Source organism: Arvicanthis niloticus, chromosome 1, assembly GCF_011762505.2.
Source record: "Arvicanthis niloticus isolate mArvNil1 chromosome 1, mArvNil1.pat.X, whole genome shotgun sequence".
Taxonomy (NCBI): Eukaryota; Metazoa; Chordata; class Mammalia; order Rodentia; family Muridae; genus Arvicanthis; species Arvicanthis niloticus.
In genome coordinates, this window is record NC_047658.1 from 121,008,351 (window position 1) to 121,028,928 (window position 20,578).

General features: G+C 37.8%; 1 protein-coding gene across 1 annotated transcript; it reads left to right on the plus strand.

Moving 5' to 3' along the window:
* The first annotated feature begins 6,678 nt into the window (after positions 1-6,678).
* On the plus strand, positions 6,679-14,654 carry LOC117721107 (olfactory receptor 5B12-like). The gene is made up of 3 exons (XM_034519786.2): positions 6,679-6,864; positions 7,083-7,158; positions 12,448-14,654. The coding sequence occupies exon 3, from the start codon at positions 12,467-12,469 to the stop codon at positions 13,409-13,411; it is 945 nt and encodes a 314-aa protein (XP_034375677.1). The 5' UTR covers positions 6,679-6,864; positions 7,083-7,158; positions 12,448-12,466; the 3' UTR covers positions 13,412-14,654.
* The last annotated feature ends 5,924 nt before the right edge of the window (positions 14,655-20,578 follow it).

The following is a 20,578-nucleotide window of genomic DNA, read 5'->3' on the forward strand; positions in this document are numbered from 1 at the left end:
CAGTCAACTGCTTGTTGGGGCCCTGTAAGTACATCATAACATCAGTGATAGTATCAAGCATTGGAGCCTCCCCTTGAGCTGGATCTCAATTTAGGCCACTCACAGGACCTCCTTTCCCTCAGTCTCTTCTCTATTTTTGTCCCTGCAGTTCTTTTAGATAAGGACAATTCTGAATCAGAAGTTTTGACTGGGATAGCAAACCCATCCCTCACTTGAAGCCCTGTCTTTTTACTGGAGGTGGATTCTACAATTTTCTCTCCCCATTGTTGGGCATTTCATCTAAGGCCCCACTTTTTGAGTCTTGAGATTCTCTCACCTCCAGGGTCTCTGGTGCATTCTAGAGGTTCCTCTCACCTCCCACCTTATGAGGTTGTATATTTCTATTCATTTTGCTGGCCACCCTGGGGCTTCACTCCTGGTCTCTCCCCATGTCTTATCATGTTCTCTCTTTCCTTTTCCCCTGCCCCTCCCATTTTCCAACAATTTCCACCCCTTCTTCTGCCCTCTGTTTTCTTATCCCTCTCTAGTAGGATTGAAGCATCCTCACTTGGGCCCTATGGCTTGTTAACCATTTTGAGTTCTATAGATTGTATTCTGGGTGTTCTGTGCTTACTTGGGTTAATATCCACTCATTAGTGAGTACATACTATGCATGTCCTTTTGGGTCTGAGATACCTCACTCAGGATGCTATTTTCCAGTTCTATCCATTTGCCCGCAAAACTAATGATGTCCTTGTTCTTTTTAAAAAATTGTTATTTTATTTATTTACATTTTAAATGTTATCCACATTCCCGATTTCCCCTTCAAAACCCCTCATTCCCTACCCATCCCCCCTGCTTCTTTAAGAGTGCTCCTCTACCCACCCAACCACTTCTGTTTCCCCACCCTAGCATTTCTGTATTCTGGGGCATCAAGCCTTCACAGGACCAAGGGCCTCCCCTTCCACGGTTGCCAGAAAAGGCCATCCTCTGTTACATATGCAGTTGGAGCCGTGAGTCCCTCCATGTGTACTATTTGGTTGGTGGTTTAGTCCTTGAGAGCTGTGGGGGGTCTGTTTGGTTGATATTGTTGTTCTTCCTATGTGGTTGCAAACCTCTTCAGTCCTTTCCCTGACTCCTCCAGTGGAGACCTCAGTCTGATGGTTGGCTGCAAGCATCTGCATTTGTATTGGTCAGGGTCTGGCAAAGTCTCTCAGAAGACAGCTATATCAGGCTCCTATCATCAAGCACTTCTTGGCATCAGCAATAGTGTCTGGGTTTGGTGGCTGCATATGTTTTCATTCTTGAGGAATAATATTCCATTGTGTAAGTGAACCACATTTTCTGTATCCATTCTTCCATTTTGGGTTGTCTGGGTTGCTTCCAGCTTTAGTCTATCACAAATAAGGGTGCTATGAACAGAGTGGAGCACATGCCTTTATGGCACGGTGGAGCATCTTTGGGTATATGCCCAGGAGTGGTATAGTGGATCCTCTGGTAGATCTACTTCCTTCCAATTATCTGAGGAACCTCCAGATTGATTTCCAGAGTGGTTGTACCAGTTTGAAATCCCACTAGCAATGGAGGAGTGTTGTGGATAGCCCTGGGGTTGCTTGTATTTTGATACTAATTCTGCTCTCCTGGAAGGGGCTGCAAATGCGGAACGAGTCACATATTCAGGTGACTTCTTGTGAAACATCCCCTAATGAATAAAGGAGCCAATCACGGGGCGAGTAGGCAGGACTTCCAGATTGGATGGGGAAGAGAGTAAGCAGGAGGAAGAGAGGGTCCTTTTTGGATGGGATAGCGATAGGGCAAGATGTAGCTACTAGTGTCTCCAGGCTTATGGTGTATCACCACTGGAGAATTTAGATTTAATATGGCTTACAAGATTAGCATTCTATTTGTTGTGACTAGACACTGAGTTACCATTGTTTCTGAACTAAGTTTGTGTGGTGTTTTTATTCTTACAACAACTTGACTGAGTTCAAGAAAGAAAGATATGACAACAAATCCTCGGTTTGCCTGAGGTACACCACAAAGGCAGTGGGGGTTTTGAAGCACAGGGCTGGCATGGTAGTGACCCTCCAGAGGGAACATAGTGAGTTGAGTGGTGCTATGTAGCCTGCCAGTGCTAGGCATAGTGTGGGAATGTGGTACTTGTTTTTAATACTTCCTGCAACAGAGGCGTGTCCCTCTTTCTCCACATTCTTACCAACATGTGCTGAAGGGGTGTTGTATTTTGTCGAACACTTTTCAACATTTAATGAGATGATTATGTGATTTTTTTCTTTGAATTTGTTTATATAGTGGATTATATGAATGGATTTTTATATATTGATCCACCCTTGCATCCCTGGAATGAAGCCTACTTGGTCATGGTGAATGATGGTTTTGATGTGTTCTGTATTTGGTTTGCTAGAATTTTATTGGATATTTTTGCATCAGTACTCATAAGTTAAATTTCTCAAAGAATCAGCTTTTGGTTTGGTTGATTCTTTGTATCATTTCTTGGTTTCTACTTGATTAATTTCTGCCCTGAGTTTGATTATTTCCTACCTTCTATTCCTCTTGGGTGTGTTTGCTTCTTTTTGTTCTAGGGCTTTAAGGTGTGCAGTTGTTTGTGTAGAATCTCTCCAATTTCTTTATGAGGGTACTTAGTGCTATAAATTTTCCTTTTAGCACTTCTTTCATTGTGTCCTATAAGTTTGGGTATGTGGTGCCTTCATTTTCGTTTTGTGATCATTTTTAGAAAAGGTACCATGGAGTTCTGAGAAGAAGGTGTATTTGTTTAGGGTGATATGTTCTGTATATGTCTGTTAGATCCGTTTGTTTCATACTTCCTATTAGTTTCACTGTGTCTTTTTTTAGTTTCTGTTTTAGTGACCTATACATTTGTGAGATTGGGGTCCAGTACTATTGTGTGGGGTTCAATGTGTTTTTTGAGCTTTAGTAATGTTTCTGTTATGAATATGGGTGCCCTTGAATTTGGAGCATAGATGTTGAGAATTGAGACTTTCTCTTGGTGGACTACTTTTTTGATCAATATGTAGATTTCCATCATGCTTGATAAATTTTGGTTGAAAGTCTATTTTATTGGATATTAGGACAGCAACTCCCACTTGTTTCTTGGGACAATATGCCTGGAAGACTTTTTTTAGCCTTTTACTTTGAGGTAGTGTCTGTCTTGTCATTGAGGTATATTTTTGTATGCAGCAAAATGCTAGATTCTGCTTGAGTATCCAGTCTGATAGTTATGCCTTTTTATTGGGGACTTAAATCTGTTGATATTGGGAGATATGAAAGACAGATGATTGTTAGTTCCTGTTATATCTGCTGTTTTAGGTGGCTTTATTTGTATCTGATTCTCTCCTTTTGATTGTGTTGTGAGATGACTAATGTCTTGTTTTTCCTTTGGTGTAGGTATCTTTGTGTTGCAGTTTTCCTCTAAAATCCTGTGTATGGCTGGATTGGTAGATAAGTATTGTTTGAATTTGGTTTTATCATGGAATATTTTGGTTTCTCTGTGCTGATTGAGAGTTTTGCCAGGTATTGTAGCCTGGGTTGACATTTGTGTTCTCTTAGTATCTGTATGACCTCTGTCTAGGCTCTTCCAGCTCTTAGAGTCTCTGTTGAGAAGTCTGGTGTAATTCTAATAGGTCTGCCTTTATCCCTTGGCCTTTTTCCCTTACTGATTTTAATATTCTCTTTGTCCTGTGCATTTTATGTTTTTATTATTATGCAATGAGAGGGTTTTCTTTTTTGGTCCAATCTATTTGGTGTTCTATAGACTTCTTGTACATTTATGGCCATCCCTTCCTTTTTTTAAGGTTGGGGAAGTTTTCTTCTACATTATTGTTGAAGATGTTTTGGGGTCCTTTGAACTAGGAATCTTCACTTTTTTCTATTCCTATTATTCTTAGGTTTGATCTTTTCATTGAGTCTTTGATTTTATGGATGTTTTGTGCTAGGAGTTTTTTCTGTTTTCATTTTTTGACCTTTGTGTGTCAATATCTTTTAAGGTATCCTGTATGCCTGAGATTCTCTCTTCTATCTCTTGTATTCTGTTTTTGATGCTTGCACTTTTACTGCCTGACCTCTTTCCATGTGTTCCATTTCCATGATTTCCTCCTTTTTGTTATCTTTATTGTTTCTACTTCTATTTTTAGGTCTTAGAGCACTTTGTTCAAATTCTTCACCTGTTTGATTGTGGATGGGTGGGTGGAGGAGCACACTCATGGAGGCAAAGGGGATGGGAAATTGGATGGGAGGGTTACAGAGGGGAGACTGAAAATGAGGACAACATTTGAAATGTAAATAAATAAAATAACCAATAAAAATAAAAATTATGACATCAACCCATGAAATTGGTTATAGGTTTTACCCCATGGTCATTGTGTAGGTATATAAATAGTTTGTTAGTTTGGGATAAGATTATTGTTGCTATTAGGTGAGCTATTAAGTGAGTACTAACATTTAGGTGTAAAGAAAAATCAGTAGTTAAAGTGACACTTTTCCTTGGGATACTCCCTCTAACATGAAGACAACTGCACTAAGGTTAAGGATTTTCCTTTATCATTGTGTTTCCCAACCTTAAGTATGGGTGATATGTTTTGCAGTGAATGGTGGTGAAGACAGAGATTCATGATTGCACAAGATGCTTAGAACAAGTGATGGGCAATTGTTCAGATCTAAGGGAGACATTTATATTAAGCTCTCTATGGACATTATTTTGTATAATTTTATACGTGTGAGAGTTCAATGCTGAAAGACTGAACTGGTTAGATCCTTCTTGTTGGGTTGCCAAATTATGGACAACATCTCACACAGACAGAGCTTGAATAGCAGCTCAAAGAATAAGTAAGCTATTTTTATATTATTGTTTAAGACAGTGACAACATTAAAGAGCTAGTATCGCAATATTGCTTCAATAGCATTTAAATTTGAACATGAGTTTTAGAAAAGCTATTCAAACCATCATAGGTTGCATCTCTTAAATTTAAGATGCTTTATCACTTATCTATCATTTTTCCTTTTGCTTGGTATGATCTTTCATATGCTTTTGGGGGACCACTTTTATGCTTTGCTAGAATATATTTCCTTAGTGAAATTTCAGAGGGAATCAGTTTAGAACAAGACTGATTTCTTCACTATCATTTTCCTATACATGCACTTATTCTAAATCAGTTGTATTTGTGTGTTTCATACTGTATTTGCTGTTTTAGTGTCTGCTTTTTATATCACACTTAAGCAGTTTGAGTAAAACTGGTATTTGCTTTATGTGGGTCTGGGCTGGTTGCTTTTGACATTATGGATGTAGTCCCACTGAAATAAGCTGATATTTATCCTCAATGGTTCAAACATTTAAGAAATGTGAAAAGATGAATTTCTATTTTTTTGGTAATATTTTTATTAATTATTTGGGAATTTCATATCTTGAACCCCATGCACCCTTACTTTCTAGTCCTTTCAGATCTGCAACCCACTTTGAAGGGAGAGGAAGAAGAAGAGGAAGAGGATGAGGAAGATGAAGAAGAAATAGAAACAAGTCTAATTGTATACACACACACACACACACACACACACACACACACACACACACACACACACACATCTAGCACGGTCAAACTCCCAATGGCCATTCCATTAAAGAAAACTGAGTTCTTCCTTGCAAGTACCCACCAATGTCAGAACCCACCAATTACTGGAGAGCTGCACTTAAACATCCTCATTGTAATTTTTAAGGCTTCTCTTATATGACTTTTGTCTAGGCTGTTACTCTTTTGGGGATGTGATAGTGGTAGGGTTTGTCACAGAAGCCTCTATATCACTTTCTGAACAGTGAGCCTGAACTGTGAGAAAAGTAGTTTCCTTTACCTTTACAGTTATCAGGAGCTTGGATCACGGATTTACACATGGTTTCTGGTGATATTGTGGACCACAGACACTCACATGGTCTCTTGTGTCAGCGTGTGCTACTGATCTCAGCATGGTCTCCTTTGGCAATACAGACCATGGACATTAACCTGGACCTTTGCCACTGCACAGGCCACAAATGTCAGTCACAGCCCTCATTGGCAGCACAGGTCAAGGCCAAAAACATCGCCTCAGATGGCAGTGCAGACCACTCAGATCAATATGGTACCTGGCAACAGCACGACCCATGGACATCAACATGGCTTGAGTCTTCAATATAGACCACAAACATTCACATGACCTTTGGTGGCAACACAGGCCAAAGACACAACACAAATTCTGGACAAAGTAGGGCCACAGACTCAGATATGGCTCTTAGTAGCAACACACTTACAGATACTACTATGGGCTCAGGTGGCTACACAGGCCACTCAGAGAAGGTGAATTTTTGGAACCCACTCTATTTAGTAATATACTCTATAACTCTGTGTTTTAATGGTCATGGTGAGTCATGGCCCTGAAAGTTATCCTGAGGCTTGGTTTGTGCATTTTCAAAGGAAATCACCATATGTAAATCAAATATTCACATGTTCTTCCACAGAAGTGAAGATAGATCCCCACAGATGCTGCAGTCACCTGATCACTATTCAGATGAGATAAAGTGTTTGTAATCCACATGGGATACTTTTCTCCCTCAGGGCTCCATAACTATCTAATTACCTCCTGGTTTATGTTCAACCTTTTAAATCATGACCTAGCTACTGTTGTCTTCATGCAGAGGAAGCAGCCAGAGGATTAGAGTCACCATGACCATTCATTTATTCATCTAAATGTTAGTAATCACTTAATAGCAACAATGATCTTCCTTCGAGATGATACATTATTTATATCCCACAACATTGGCCATGGAGTAAAACCTGTAATGATCACATTTATTGAGGTCACGACTCCAACTCAAGTAAAAGGATTGTAAGTATTCCTCTATCTTTTTATAGTAAAGTCTTCATATTGGATATTGTTTATGCTGTAGGTGATGAAATGATTATCATCAAAGAAGATATATTTGTTCCTTCCAAGGACACTAGTAGCCTTTTGTTCAATATAGTTTGCCAGCTTACAGTGAGCTTTTAGTCTTTTGACAATATGCTAAGGAAGACTTTTCCAACAAGATGTTATCTTTCTTCCAGGGACTGAGTTTTTGACTGGAGACCTGATCTTGTGCAAAGGTGCTGGATTTGAATGTTGTATTATTTAGGAATGAAGGTAAGTCTCTAGATCAATCTACTATCTTCACCAAATTCTAGAGGTGTAAATTGTTGCAGCTGAAAGGCTAATCTTTGCCTTTTAAGTTATTTGATTTTTATATTTTCAGTTTTAATAATTTGTTTCATATGGCTAGAATTAATGTGTTTAAATAACATTGAAGTTTCATTAGAACAGATATGTTTTATATGAGGTACAGAAGAGAACAAAAGACTTAGATTCTTATCTTTAAAACATTGGCTTGTATGGTTGTGATCAAGTTAATTAAGTCTTTATCTTAGTTTTGATCAGAAAATATATTAACATTAACTACCTGGATTAATTGTTGAATTGATGGAATGGGTAACAATATAGAGTGTCATTGTAATCTGAGATCACATTTTCATTAAAAAAAAAAACCCAGAATGGATAGAAGTTGCCACATAGGAAATACATCAGGCTTAGAAGCAGTTTTATAGTTCATAGTGCAATAAAATAGGTATAATTTTATACAAGCCACAATGACTATAATAATATAAACTCGTGATCTTAAGCTCCCATTCTTCTGGTAGAGGCTCTTCACAAGTGGGTGTTATAGTTTATGACCTCATCATGGTTGTACTTGTATACGAGGTCAACTACAATCATGTAGTTCTGAAATAAAACAATGATTTCTGCTTGGGAATGTTAATAAAAATAGCAAATAATATTCACTGCTGTAGATAGTACAGCCCATGAAATCTCTGAAGGTCAAGAGATATGTGGCATGTATCTGTACAGTAATGTAGGCCTGGAAATGAGCCCACAACCTGGGGGAACCACAGGGAACAGCTTAGTGTCTTTGGAGAGAGTAGAGGAGTCAGCAGCACCCAGCACTTTGTGTGTTACCAAAAGCACTGTTCCTTTTAATATTCATTTCATGGGTTTTAAAGTTATATTCATTCAGTTCATGGGTTTTAAAGTTATATTAAGGTTTGTAGATTCAGTTCTTGTCTCTAAATGGAAATTCATAAATGTGGATTATTTTTATAAAGACACACAAGCTGACATTCAGATTTGATTCCCACTGACTTCTAAGATATCCATACTGACTCTGGACAATAAATTTAACACTCAGACAAATGAGCTAGTCAACTGAGTTACTTTCTCATACTCATTTTAAGTTAGATTTAAAAAGTTTAAAATACTATTTCTTCATGACAGAGAGCCAGGATTTACTTTGGAAAGAGGTTGGTTTTAGGCTTTGCTTGTTGTTTTCTTTAGCCTTCACATGTGATTCAATACGAGTGCATTTTAGTTTCCATATCTCTGGATTGGGACTAATAATTTACTTGACTCTTGCTCCAACGTTCTGTAGTATAGGGACTGTCCAGGTGTTCAGCGGTCTCTATAAATTGGCTAAGTTTTAGAAGCTATGCTTAGTGCTTCCCATAATTTCAGTTAACTCAGTCATCCTGGATTTCTGACAGGGTTGAAAACCTATAGTCTCATAGCCAATCCTGGGTATTTACTTTGAGAGAAAAGATCTGAGTGGATGGTTTCAGCTGACATTCACTCTAAAGCCAAGAAATAAGCCAGGTTCAAAACTAAGTGTTTTAGTTAGGAGAGATGACAGAGGTTCTGGTTAGTCAACAAAATGATGGACTGGGTATTAGGATTATCTTATACCTCACTGGTACAAATAGGTATAATTATGCTCTAATTTTATTTTGAGAGAAAAGTTTTATTTTAACAGGAAGGGTGATATGTAGGAGGAAATAAGGGGGAAGGAGTATCGAGAGGAAGAGAAGAAGTAAGAAGAGAAGAAGGAGAGGAGAAGCTAGGTGATGAGAGAGAGAAGGAGAGAGAAAGAGAGCATGGGGCATGGAGGCAGATGTTCACGTATCTCCACCAGTCAAAGATAGTTGATATATCTAGGTTGGGTATTGGATTACACTTCTGATTGAGCATTACCAAACTTATAAAGCCTTTGTTAACATTTCAAAAAAAAAAGGGGGGGGAAAGAGAGCATGGGATAGGGGTTTTCTAGGGAGCGGAAATGGGGAAAGGGGATGGCATCTGAAATGTAAATAAAATATCCAATAAAAAATAATTTACTTGACTCATATGTTTTGATGATAATGTAGTAGTTTCTAGATTGGCGATAGAAACATAGTAAATATTATATAAATGACTTATACAAATAGTCATGATCAACTTTATCTTCTGTGTATGTAAAATAATAAATTAAGATGAAACCAAACAGTTTGCATTAACAAGGTAGTAGAATTCTACCAACATAATAATGTTGGGAGATGAAGGACTAGGGGAGACTTTAAGACCTTTATACCTTGTGTTATTCTTTGAAGAATGCATTAGTATGAGAAGAAATAACATTTTGTAAGGATGCTAGTTTTTTCTGAAATGCTTCAATCCATTAGACAGTTTCCAAACCATACATGGTGAAACATGCTGGAATCCCTGTATTATGGAGTCAGACTCATTGGGATTGGTGCAAACTCAAGGCCAGTCAAAAAAATCAAAACCAAATTAAACAAAACCAAAAGAAAACTTTCTCTCATTGTAACCAATAATGACAAGAGAGCAGTATAGTGCAAAAAAACTTTTTAAAATTTTATATTACATTTTATTTATGTTTATACTATAATTATATTAATAATCATATGACAAATGTGGAAGATATTTATATTATAATTCATAACAGTAGCAGAATTACATTTATGAATAGGTCACAATTTGGGGGTTACCACACATAAGGAACTGTATTAAAGGGTTGCAGCACTGGGAAGGTTGAGAACCACTGCTCTAGAAGCTGGTGATGGTCATCTCTTCCATGGGTCTTACATCTGACTCAACAAGATTTATCACATCTCTGCTCTGACTTCCTGACATAGTACGAGTTTTGATGCCTCTCTACCCACCCTATGCTGTTCGAATCTTCATCTGGGGACATAAACAACTTTTAATGTTTCTCTAAAAAGCAAAGAAACTTTGTAATTATTATTCTTTTCTTCTTTTCTGTTTTGATTCTGTTTACATTCTTAAATTAAAAAAAATTAAAATACAATTATATCATTTCTCCCTCTTACCCTTTCTTTTTCTGGTTCCTCCTGTTTTAAAACACCTTGCTTCCTCTCACTTTTTCTTGGTATTCTTACACACACACACACACACGCACACACCCCTCCATAAATATATAAATATTACCTGCTCAGTCCATTTAGTATTACTTGAATGTATGTATGTGGTTTCAGGGCTGACTCCTTTGTATTGAGATACCAATTAGGGGGCTCATCTCTGGGGAGAACTATTTCTCCCACTATCAGCATTTCTTATCTGACTATAGTTTTCATCTAGTGGTTGAGACCTGTGAGACTTCCCCCTTCCATGTTAGCATGTCTGTTGTTGTTACGCTTCTTGTTTAGCATATTGTCGAGGTGTCTTTGATGAAGTTTTTCTGTCACTTTTGGGAGACACAATCTCACAGATTTCCTAGTCCTCTGACTTTTACATCCTTTCTACCTTCCCCTTTCCATGTTGGTCCCTAAGCCATAAGTGTAGGAGTTACTGTAACCATAGGGCCTGGGAACTTCATGATCAGTTGTTCTCTACATTTTAAATAGTTGTGGTTTTCTATAATAGTCTTCTTATGTTGCAAAGAGAAGTTTCTTTGGTGAGGGGTGAGACCATATTTATCTGTGGGTAAAAGGATGCAGTTAGGAATTAGTTCATTTAGTAAAGTGACAGTAGTAGATACTCTTCTAAGATTCATGATCTTAGTGTCTCCAGGTAATTTTTAGCTAGGTTTTCATCAGTAGACATGATTTCCCTACTGTTGAGTGGGTTGCAAGTCCAATTAGAGAGCTGTCAACTACGTGCTTGGTATTTTATTTTTGTTTTTGTTACATAGTCTATGGCTCCTGGAAAAGAGATTATCAGCCTATGTGGAATAATTTTATTTAAATTATGTATGTATATGTATACACACAGATTATATGTATTATAGATAATATTAAGTAAATAAATAATAATGTGATTTCTTACAGTTTTTACACTGTTATTTTAGCTGCCTAATTTGTCTCTCCTGAGTTAAAGTACCTCCTCATGTAATTCGATTCCTTCTAGAAATAAGACATATCCTCCTATTATCCCTATTTGTTTTTACAATGATTAAAGTAAGTTATTTTTCTCTCACTGTGATATTTGTTTAAAACTTGATTTTATATGTAATAAAAATATTGGTAAAAGTTTTTGAGATAATTCCCAATATTTTTTCAAAAAACTGGAAAATTTTCATTTACATTATTTATTCAAGTGAGTGACATTTAAGGAACAAAGGAGTCTTGGTCACTCTACTCTGGATAACTTTCCTCCAGATTAAAGTCATCGATGTGTAAAAGCAAAATCCTCAATGTATTAAAAGTCAAGTGTCATTTTTTTATAGATGTCTTTACTCCTTGTATTTGATTTTCTCCTGTGTTTTTTGGTTGTGATAAACTGTATGTCTCATGGACTAAATAACACCATGAGATTATTTTTGGTAAATAATGTATTTAACCATCTTAAGTTATCATGTGACACAATGAAACAAATGAAAAAAACTAGAAGTGAATTTAATTTGTTCTATCTCATTTTTACATAGTGTTATGGCCTGATTGTTTTTGTCACCAATTTTTTATGTTGGATTTGTTATTTCCAAAGTGAGAGTCATGATGTGTAGTCTTAGATATGGTCAATACATGAGGAAAGAGCTCTTACATATGAGAGTAATGTTTAAGGAAAGAAAGGCCAGAGAAATAGTTGTCTCTTTTAGCTTGTGAAGAGAGAAAATAAAACATGTCATTGGCAGACAATAGATTGCCAATGTCTTGATCTTATATTTTTTTAGCTGTCAAGAGAGTACTTGATAAGCTTGTGATACTTATATTCTTTCAAATTTATGGTATTTTTCTTTTACAACACACAGAAGAAATAAAGACATTAGGCTAGTGTGGTATAAAATAAGGGATACCTTTGTTTTCAAAATTAGAAAGGATTTTGAAATTTTCCAGTGAGTAATTTATCTAAGAACTTCATGTTAACCTTTTTTTTGGCCTCAATTCAGCCATAGGTAGAGTTACTAGATTGAGATAAATCACTTCTTCTAAACATAGTAGAATCTATTTTTAATTTAAACTTGAATTTTTCTGCTTGGATCAGAATGATGGAAAGGAACATTGGTACTCTGAAGGAAGGCACAGAGAGGACAGACAGGAAGAACCAGAAGCTTCCTCTCCATTCTTATTCTTATCTTTTTTCTCTTTGTTACAGGGCAGCCACATAATTCCCAATGGAGAACAATACTGAGGTGACTGAGTTCATTCTCACAGGGTTAACAGATAACTCAGAGCTCCAGATACCATTGTTCATTGTCTTCCTTCTCATCTATCTCAGCACTGTGCTTGGGAACCTGGGAATGGTAGGGTTGATTCTACTGGACTCACACCTCCACACTCCCATGTACCTTTTCCTTAGTCACCTATCTCTGGTGGACTTTGGTTATTCTTCAGCTATCACTCCCAAAGTAATGGCAGATCTCCTCTCAATAGACAAAATCATAACTCACAGTGCTTGTGGCACCCAATTCTTCTTCTTTGTAAGCTTTATAACTACAGAAAGCTTCCTCTTGGCAGCCATGGCTTATGATCGCTATGCAGCAGTGTGTAAGCCCCTGCATTATACCACCACCATAACCACAAACACATGTGCTTGTCTGACCATAGGCTCCTATGTCTGTGGCTTCCTGAATTCCTCTATTCACACTGGAAACATTTTCAGGCTCTCCTTCTGCAAGTTTAATGTGATAGACCACTTTTTCTGTGATGCTCCACCTCTCCTGGCCCTTTCATGCTCAGATACATTTGTCAGTGAGATGGTGATTTTATTTGTGGTAGGTTTCAATGATATCTTCTCTATTGTGGTCATCACGATCTCATACCTGTTTATATTCATTACCATTCTGAGGATGCATTCATCTGAAGGACGCCAGAAGGCCTTTTCCACATGTGCTTCTCACCTTACTGCAGTATCCATCTTTTATGGGTCAGGCATCTTCATGTACTTGCAGCCTACTTCTAGCCACACCATGGGAAATGACAAGGTGGCATCTGTATTCTATACCATGATCATCCCCATGTTGAATCCTTTGGTCTACAGCCTGAGGAACAAAGAGGTCAAGAGTGCATTCAAAAAGGCTGTGGAGAAAGCAAAATTTCCTACAGCATTCACACTTTAATTATATTGAACTTGCACAAATGCAGTTTTATCTACCTCAAATTAGTCTTTTCTCAGTTTAACAAATAGATTTTCTTAGGGGCAGTCTCTCTTAAATGTTTTTAAACCCATGTAAGATTCTACTATTTTATCTTCTTTTATTCTTGTAGTATTGGGGATTGAATCCAATGCCTGGCACATGGTAAGCAAGTTTGTTTGCATTGAACTAGACTTGATGTCCACATTTGAACATTTTAATATCTTTTTCTGTGCCCTGGACATTTTTTCCTCCTGTCTTCATTAGGGTTTCATTGCTGTTAAAAATAACCATGGCCATGACAACTCTTATGAAGTATCTTAATGCCTGCTATTTCTTCTTGGTTTCCCCAGGTTCATTTTCTTCTAACTGGGACTAAATGTTTTGTCTTTTCTCAATACTCCTTTGTTCCACACATGTTAGCTCTTTTTTTTTAATCCATTCTAACAATATATTTTCTAAAAGATCTATCTTCAAGGTCTGAAATGAAAGGTTAATGACTTAAAAGCCTTCAGGTGGTCTGAGAAACTTCCAGCAGGCATATTAACATGACTGATAACAACTGTGGGCCGACAGAATCCTGTATAATTTTGATAAGGGTATTACTATATCACCCCCCTCCCCACTGCTATCTACCACTTTGGGACTACAGAAAAACAGACCTACAGATGAAATCTTTCTCAAAAGTTTCCTTTTTTGCCTTAAAAAATCACCAAGCATGCAGCACCATGTGCCCATAGTTTCCAACATGCACTGGGGTGGGGGAAGATGACATAGATGATTGGTGTCCTTCAGTTCTGATTAAAGAACAATTTTTATGTTAAAAAGAAAAGAATTTGGCTAGACTGTTATTTGTTCCAACTTATATTTATATCTTAGAAAGGTGCAATGTTTAATAGTTGCAGCTCTGTGAATATGTGCTCTAAATATAGAATTTTTCCCTCACTCAGTTAACTGTGTTTAGTAAAATAAAACCATAAACTCTAAATAGGGCTCTTATAGGGAGCTGTTGTATGAATAGGCATTTCTCTGGAAATTTATTGATTCTTTTTTATTACTTTTTTATTGGATATTTTATTTACATTTCAGATGCCATCCCCTTTCCCCATCCCCCCTGGAAACTCCTATCCCATGCCCCCTTTTTCTTTTTGCTTTTCTACACTTTTTTAAAAATGTTAATCAAAGGCTTTATAAGTTTGGTAATGCTCAATCAGAAGTGTAAACTAATACCCAGCCTAGATATATCAACTATCTTTGACTGGTGGAGACACGTGAACAACTGCCTCCATATACCCCCTCTCTTTCTCTCTCTTTCTTTCTCTCATCACCTAGCTTCTCCTCTCCTTCCTCTCCTCCTCTCCTTACTCCTTCTCTTCCTCTCAGTACCCCTCTCACCTTACCTCCTCCTACATATCACCCTTCCTGTTAAAATAAAACTTTCTCTCAAAATACAATTAGAGCATAATTATGCCAATTTGTACCAGTGAGGTACAAGATAGTCCTAATACCCAGTCCATCATTTTGTTGACTAACCAGAACCTCTGTCATCTCTCCTAACTAAAACACTTAGTTCTGGACCTGGCTTTTTTTCTTGGCTTTAGAATGAATGTAAGCTAACCGTTACTTGAGATATATGTGTCTACTCTGGTACCTTTCAAAGTACCTACAGACCTAGGTTTTAAAGGTTTAGCCATATACAGTAAGAGGATGATTGAATCTGACCATGTTAGAATCAGCTCCCGATAAATATATCAATATGAATAAATTTCAGACAAAAGACTTTTATGACTGCTTAAAAATTAAACACAAAGATACACCATGACTGGTTCTCAAAAAAAAAACAACGACATGTGAGACACTGCTCAGGAAAGAGAAAGAATTAAGGCCAAGTCTTAGCCTTAAAATTTGTACCAGGATTACCACAGTAAAACTCATTTTTATACATAGTCTTACAACCCCTGTTCCCAGGTCAGACACAATTAACTAAGCCACTGGAACATATTACCATGGGAGTAAAAGCACATCTTCAACCCTACTGCCTCAATAACCACTGCAACACTGATCAAAACTTTGTTTGCTAGGCAGTAAGATAAAAAAGTAAACAAATGTCTTCATCTTGAAAATCAGAAATAGATTTGTACTAATCTAATATTGAATGAATTTTGATACCTCGAGTGCCTAGGACAGTGCTAATTCATGAACTGGCCACTATGTTCATTGTGTCATGAAGTTTTTTTGCAGAATGGGATAGTCTTTTCATCTGGCGAGTATCATCCATGTCTGGTAGAAAAAGCAGTGTGTGTGTGTGTGTGTGTGTGTGTGTGTACTCACTATACTTTCTGGCCAAGAAATTAGGTAGGCTAACTGCAGATCTTCATCAGCCCCTTCTCTTCTCCAAATCCAAACTCCCAGTGTCACCTCCAAATTTGAAGCATACCACCTGCTATGGCCTTTTACCCTCATCTCCAGCAGATCACACAGCTTTTTTCCTATAGCCGTTCTCCCTGCTTATTCTGTTATTCTACTCCCAAACTTCAGCAGACATTCTCTGGAAACCTACTAGCCAAGCCTAACAGCAAAGCAGATAAGCAAGCTACAGATTTTCACTCTTCCTCCTCTCCTCCAGATCGTATTCCCCAGTCTCATGCCTAGTTCTGTAGCAACTATCCATTATGGTATCTTCTTATTCTCTGCCTCCATTCCCAGTAGACAGAACAGATCTTGGTATAAGACCCTTCCTTTGTACCTCCAGTGGACCCTCTAAACCCTCATGCTTAGTCTATTCCCTAGTCGATTCTGGTTAAGTGTCAGAGACCAATATCTAGTAACACATTTTATTCAGAACCTCTTGTGGCTACACTTGGAAAGATCCTAGAAGATCTGCCATGCACCCACAAGAACCCTACCAGGAACAAATCCCTTCTAGGAACCAGTGAGGGCAAAAGAAACCAAGGAACAAAACACACCCAACAAAGACAAGATCAGATATCAGCACCTAAAATTACTGTCTTCTCAAACTCAGATGCCTAGATGCCAACATAAAAACACAATGAATAATAGCTAAGACAATATGTCTCCACTAGAGTTCAGCAATCTTACTATAGTGGGCCCTGAGAAGTGCAATGTAGCTGAAGCTCAAGTAAGGACCTTAAAATAGCTTTATGACTGCAGTAGAGGTCCTTAAAGAGGAAATAAATAAATCCCTTAAAGAAATCTGTGAGAAAACACAAAAAATAGTGGGAGGAAATAAATGAAATGTTCAAGACCTGAAAGTAGAAATAGAACTAACAAAGAAAACACAAACTGACAGAAATCTGGAAATGAAAACTTTATGAGCTCAAATAGGAATGTTAGAGACAATCCTCACCATATAATATAAGAGATGGAAGAAAGAATCTCAGGCATTTAGGACATGATAGAAGAAACGAATATGTTGGTCAAACAAAATGCTAATTCAAAACCAAACCAAATCAAACCAAACCACTACCAGCAGCACCACCACCACCACTACCAGCAAAACACACACACACACACACACACACACACACACACACACACACACACACAAACACACACACACACACACACCCCAAAAATTTCTGACCCAAAATATTCAGAAAATTTGAGACATCATGAAAAGACCAAAACTACAAATAATAGGAATAAAGGAAGGATATAATAATACCCCAGGTCAAAGGTACAGAGAATATTTTCAACAACACCATAGAAGAAAATTTCCCTAGCCTAAAGAAAGAGATGTCTATTAAGGTACAAGAAGCATATAGAACACAAAATAGTCTGGACCAAAATAATTTCCTTGACACATAATAATCAGAGCACTGAATGTGTAGAACAAGGAAAGAATGTTAAAAAACTGCAAGGAAAAACATCAAATACTATATTAAGGTAGACCCTTTAGGAAAACATCTAACTTCTAAATGGAGACTCTAAAATCCAGAAGTATCAGGACAGAGGTTCTACAGACTTTAAGATATCATAGATATCAGCCCAGACTATTTATAGCAAAACTTTAAATCACAATAGTCTGAGAAAATAAGACATTCTATGATAGAATTAACTTTAGACAACAAATTAAGCCCTATATAAGGCACTAGAAGGAAAACTGTAACCCAAAGAGTTTAATCACACCCCAAAAACTAAAGAAATAACCCCAGACTAACAAATGAAAAGGGGGACACACATACATGAATACACACCTCACCATCACCAAAACAATCCTTCTTGGTTATTCTCAACATTAATGTTCTCAATTCCCCAGTAAAAAGACACATACTAACAGAATGGCATGAAAACAAGGTTCATCCTTCTGCTGCATCCAAGAAACACACATTAACACCAAGAATAGTCATTACCTCATGGTAAAAGAGTAGAAAAAGATATGTAAATAAATTGACCTGAAAACAAACCGGTATAGTCATTTTAATATCTGGCAAAATTGACTTGGACCAAAACTAATTAGGATAGGGAAAGATGATCAAAACATGATGTAGTAGGTTCACCTCAGAGATGCAGGGATGGCCCTGTCCATGTAATAATCCATCATATAAACAAACTGAAAGAAAATAAAAAAGCATGATCATCCCACTAGATGTTGGAAAACCTTTCTACAAAATTCCCAAACTCTTTCAATGATAAAAGTACTGGAGATATTTGGGGTAAAAGGGACATACCTCAAACAATAAAGGCAGTTTAGAGTAAGCCCATAGTCAATATCAAATTAAATGAAGAGAAATTCAAAGCAATTTCACTAAAGTCAGGAACAAAAAAGCTGTTCACTCTTTCCATATTTATTCAACATAATACTTGCAGTCTTAGCTAGTGAGAGCCATAAGCTAACTGCTGGTCAAACTGCAGGGCTGCATATAGAACTCATGTAAATAGGTCCATACTTATCACCCTTCACAAAAATCAATTCCAAATGGATCAAAGTTCTCAGCATAAAGACAGATACATTGCTCCTGATAGAAGAGACAGTGATAAAGCCTTGAATTCCTTGGCAGAACACCATTAGCACAGGAACTAAGATAAAAACTTAAGAAATGGGTTGTCATGAAACAGAAAAACTTCTGTAAGGTAAAGGACACCGTCAATCACACAAAGGGACAGCTTACAGTATTGGAAGAGGTCTTCACCAACTACACATATGATAGAAGGCCAATATACAAAAATATATAAAGAATTCAAAATTAGATATAAATAAAACAAATAACCTAATTAAAAATGAATATAGATCTAAACAGAAAATTCTCAAGAGGAAAGTCAAGTGGCCAATAAATACTCAATGAAATGATCAACAACTATAGTCATCAGGAAAATGCAAATCAAAACAACCTTGAAACTTTATCTTTTTAAAAAAGCTGTATTTATTTTTATATTTTTATTATTCATACAATATATCCTGACTATAGTTTCTTCTCAGTATACTTCGCCAGCTACCTGTTCCCTCTCCTGTCCCCCTGATCTACCTCCCCACCACTTTTTTTTTTTGAGAAAAGAGCAGGCTTCCAAAAGACAATTATCAAACAGAACAAACCAAGATACAAGACAAAAGTCCCCATATTGAGGCTGGACAAGACATCCTAATAGAAGGAAGAGTCCTAAGAGCAAGCAAAGAGTCAGAGATACACCCATTCCCACTCCCACTGTTAGGAGTCCCAAAACACACCAAGCTATCATTGATATGCAAAGTATCTGGTGCAGACTGATACAAGTTCCATGCTTGCCACTTGAGTCTCTGTGAGCTCATATGTGCCCTGCTTACTTGATCCAGTGGATTAGATTATTTTTGTTTTCTTCTCTCAATATGACTCCTAAAATCTTTCTTTCCTCTCTTTTACATGGTTCCCCAGTTTCCTAGGGGAGGGACCTGATGGAGACCTCCAATTTAAATTCTCTAAGCACAATGTCTGGCTGTGAGTCTCTGTTGTTGAGAACTAAGCTGGCCCACTTTGGGCAGCCAAAAAATGTCTCGGCCTGAGCAAAATATTGAGGCCCGGGCTGCGTTTGGGCGGTCACTGTATCCTGGCCCAAGCTGCCGCTCCGGTCCGCAGGTCGGGTTCAGCAAGAGAGAGGGTGAGGGCAGACTCGAAGAATGGAGACCAGACAGAGTGTGTTTCAATCCTGTTTATTCTTCAGTCTCTCTTCTTCTTTCCAAGTCCCAAGTCCTAAGTTCCTAGTCCCTAGTGCCTCCAAGTTCCAAGTTACTTCTTCCAAGTTCTCATCCAAGTGCCTGCTACCTAATGCCTAATTCCTACTCTAAGTTGTACTCCAAGTTGTACTCTCTGAAGTGTCTCCTAAAAGTGTCTCCTCTGTCTTCTCTCTGCTGTGTCTGATTCTCAGTTCTGTTCTGCTTTTTATATGTCTCACTTCTAAGCCATGCCTTTTGGTCACACCTATAATCGTGCCCTTAGGTCTTGTCTCTAAATCTGATCTCTAGGTCACTCTTAAATCACACACCTTTAATCTCACACACCCAAGGTATCTAAACCAAGATTATCAGAGTGTGTTCAGCTGTTGTAGGCTATTGTAATCCAAGTCTCATGTCAGGGTATATGGCTCAAGAGGGCTGCAAAGCTGATAGCCGCTTTCTGCTAAAAGTCGGCCCCCGACACTCTGTGCCTGCTCTTATCTGCTGCCAGAGGAAGCTTCCCTGATGACAACTGAACAAAGCACCAATCTATGGGTAAAGCAAAATATCATTAAGAATACTTTCATTGATTTTTTGCATATTATTATTTTATTATTAAATCTTCCTTTATAGTCCAGCTGCTACTTCCCTCCTGGTTCACCTGCCAACCACTCCTCATCCCATACCTCCTCCCTTGTCTCCAAGAGGATGTCTCTTCCTCTGCACTCTCATCCCACCAGACCTCCCCACTCCCTGGGGACTCAAGTCTCTCTAGGCTTAGGTTCTTCTCTCACTGAGGCCAGACCAGGCAGTCCTGTGCTGTATATGTGTTGGGGGCCTCATATTAGCTGGTGTATGCTGACTGGTTGGTGACAGTGTCTGAGAGATCTCACATGTCCAGGTAAGTTGAAACTGCTGGTCTTTCTTATAGGGTTGCCCTCCTCCTCAGATTCTTCCAGCCTTTTCCTAAGTCAACGACAGGGGTTCTCACTTCAGTCCATTGG

What these genes read in the sequence shown, in the direction of transcription:
- LOC117721107 (XM_034519786.2), top strand. Translation starts at nt 12,467, where the DNA reads ATGGAGAACAATACTGAGGTGACTGAGTTCATTCTCACAGGGTTAACA.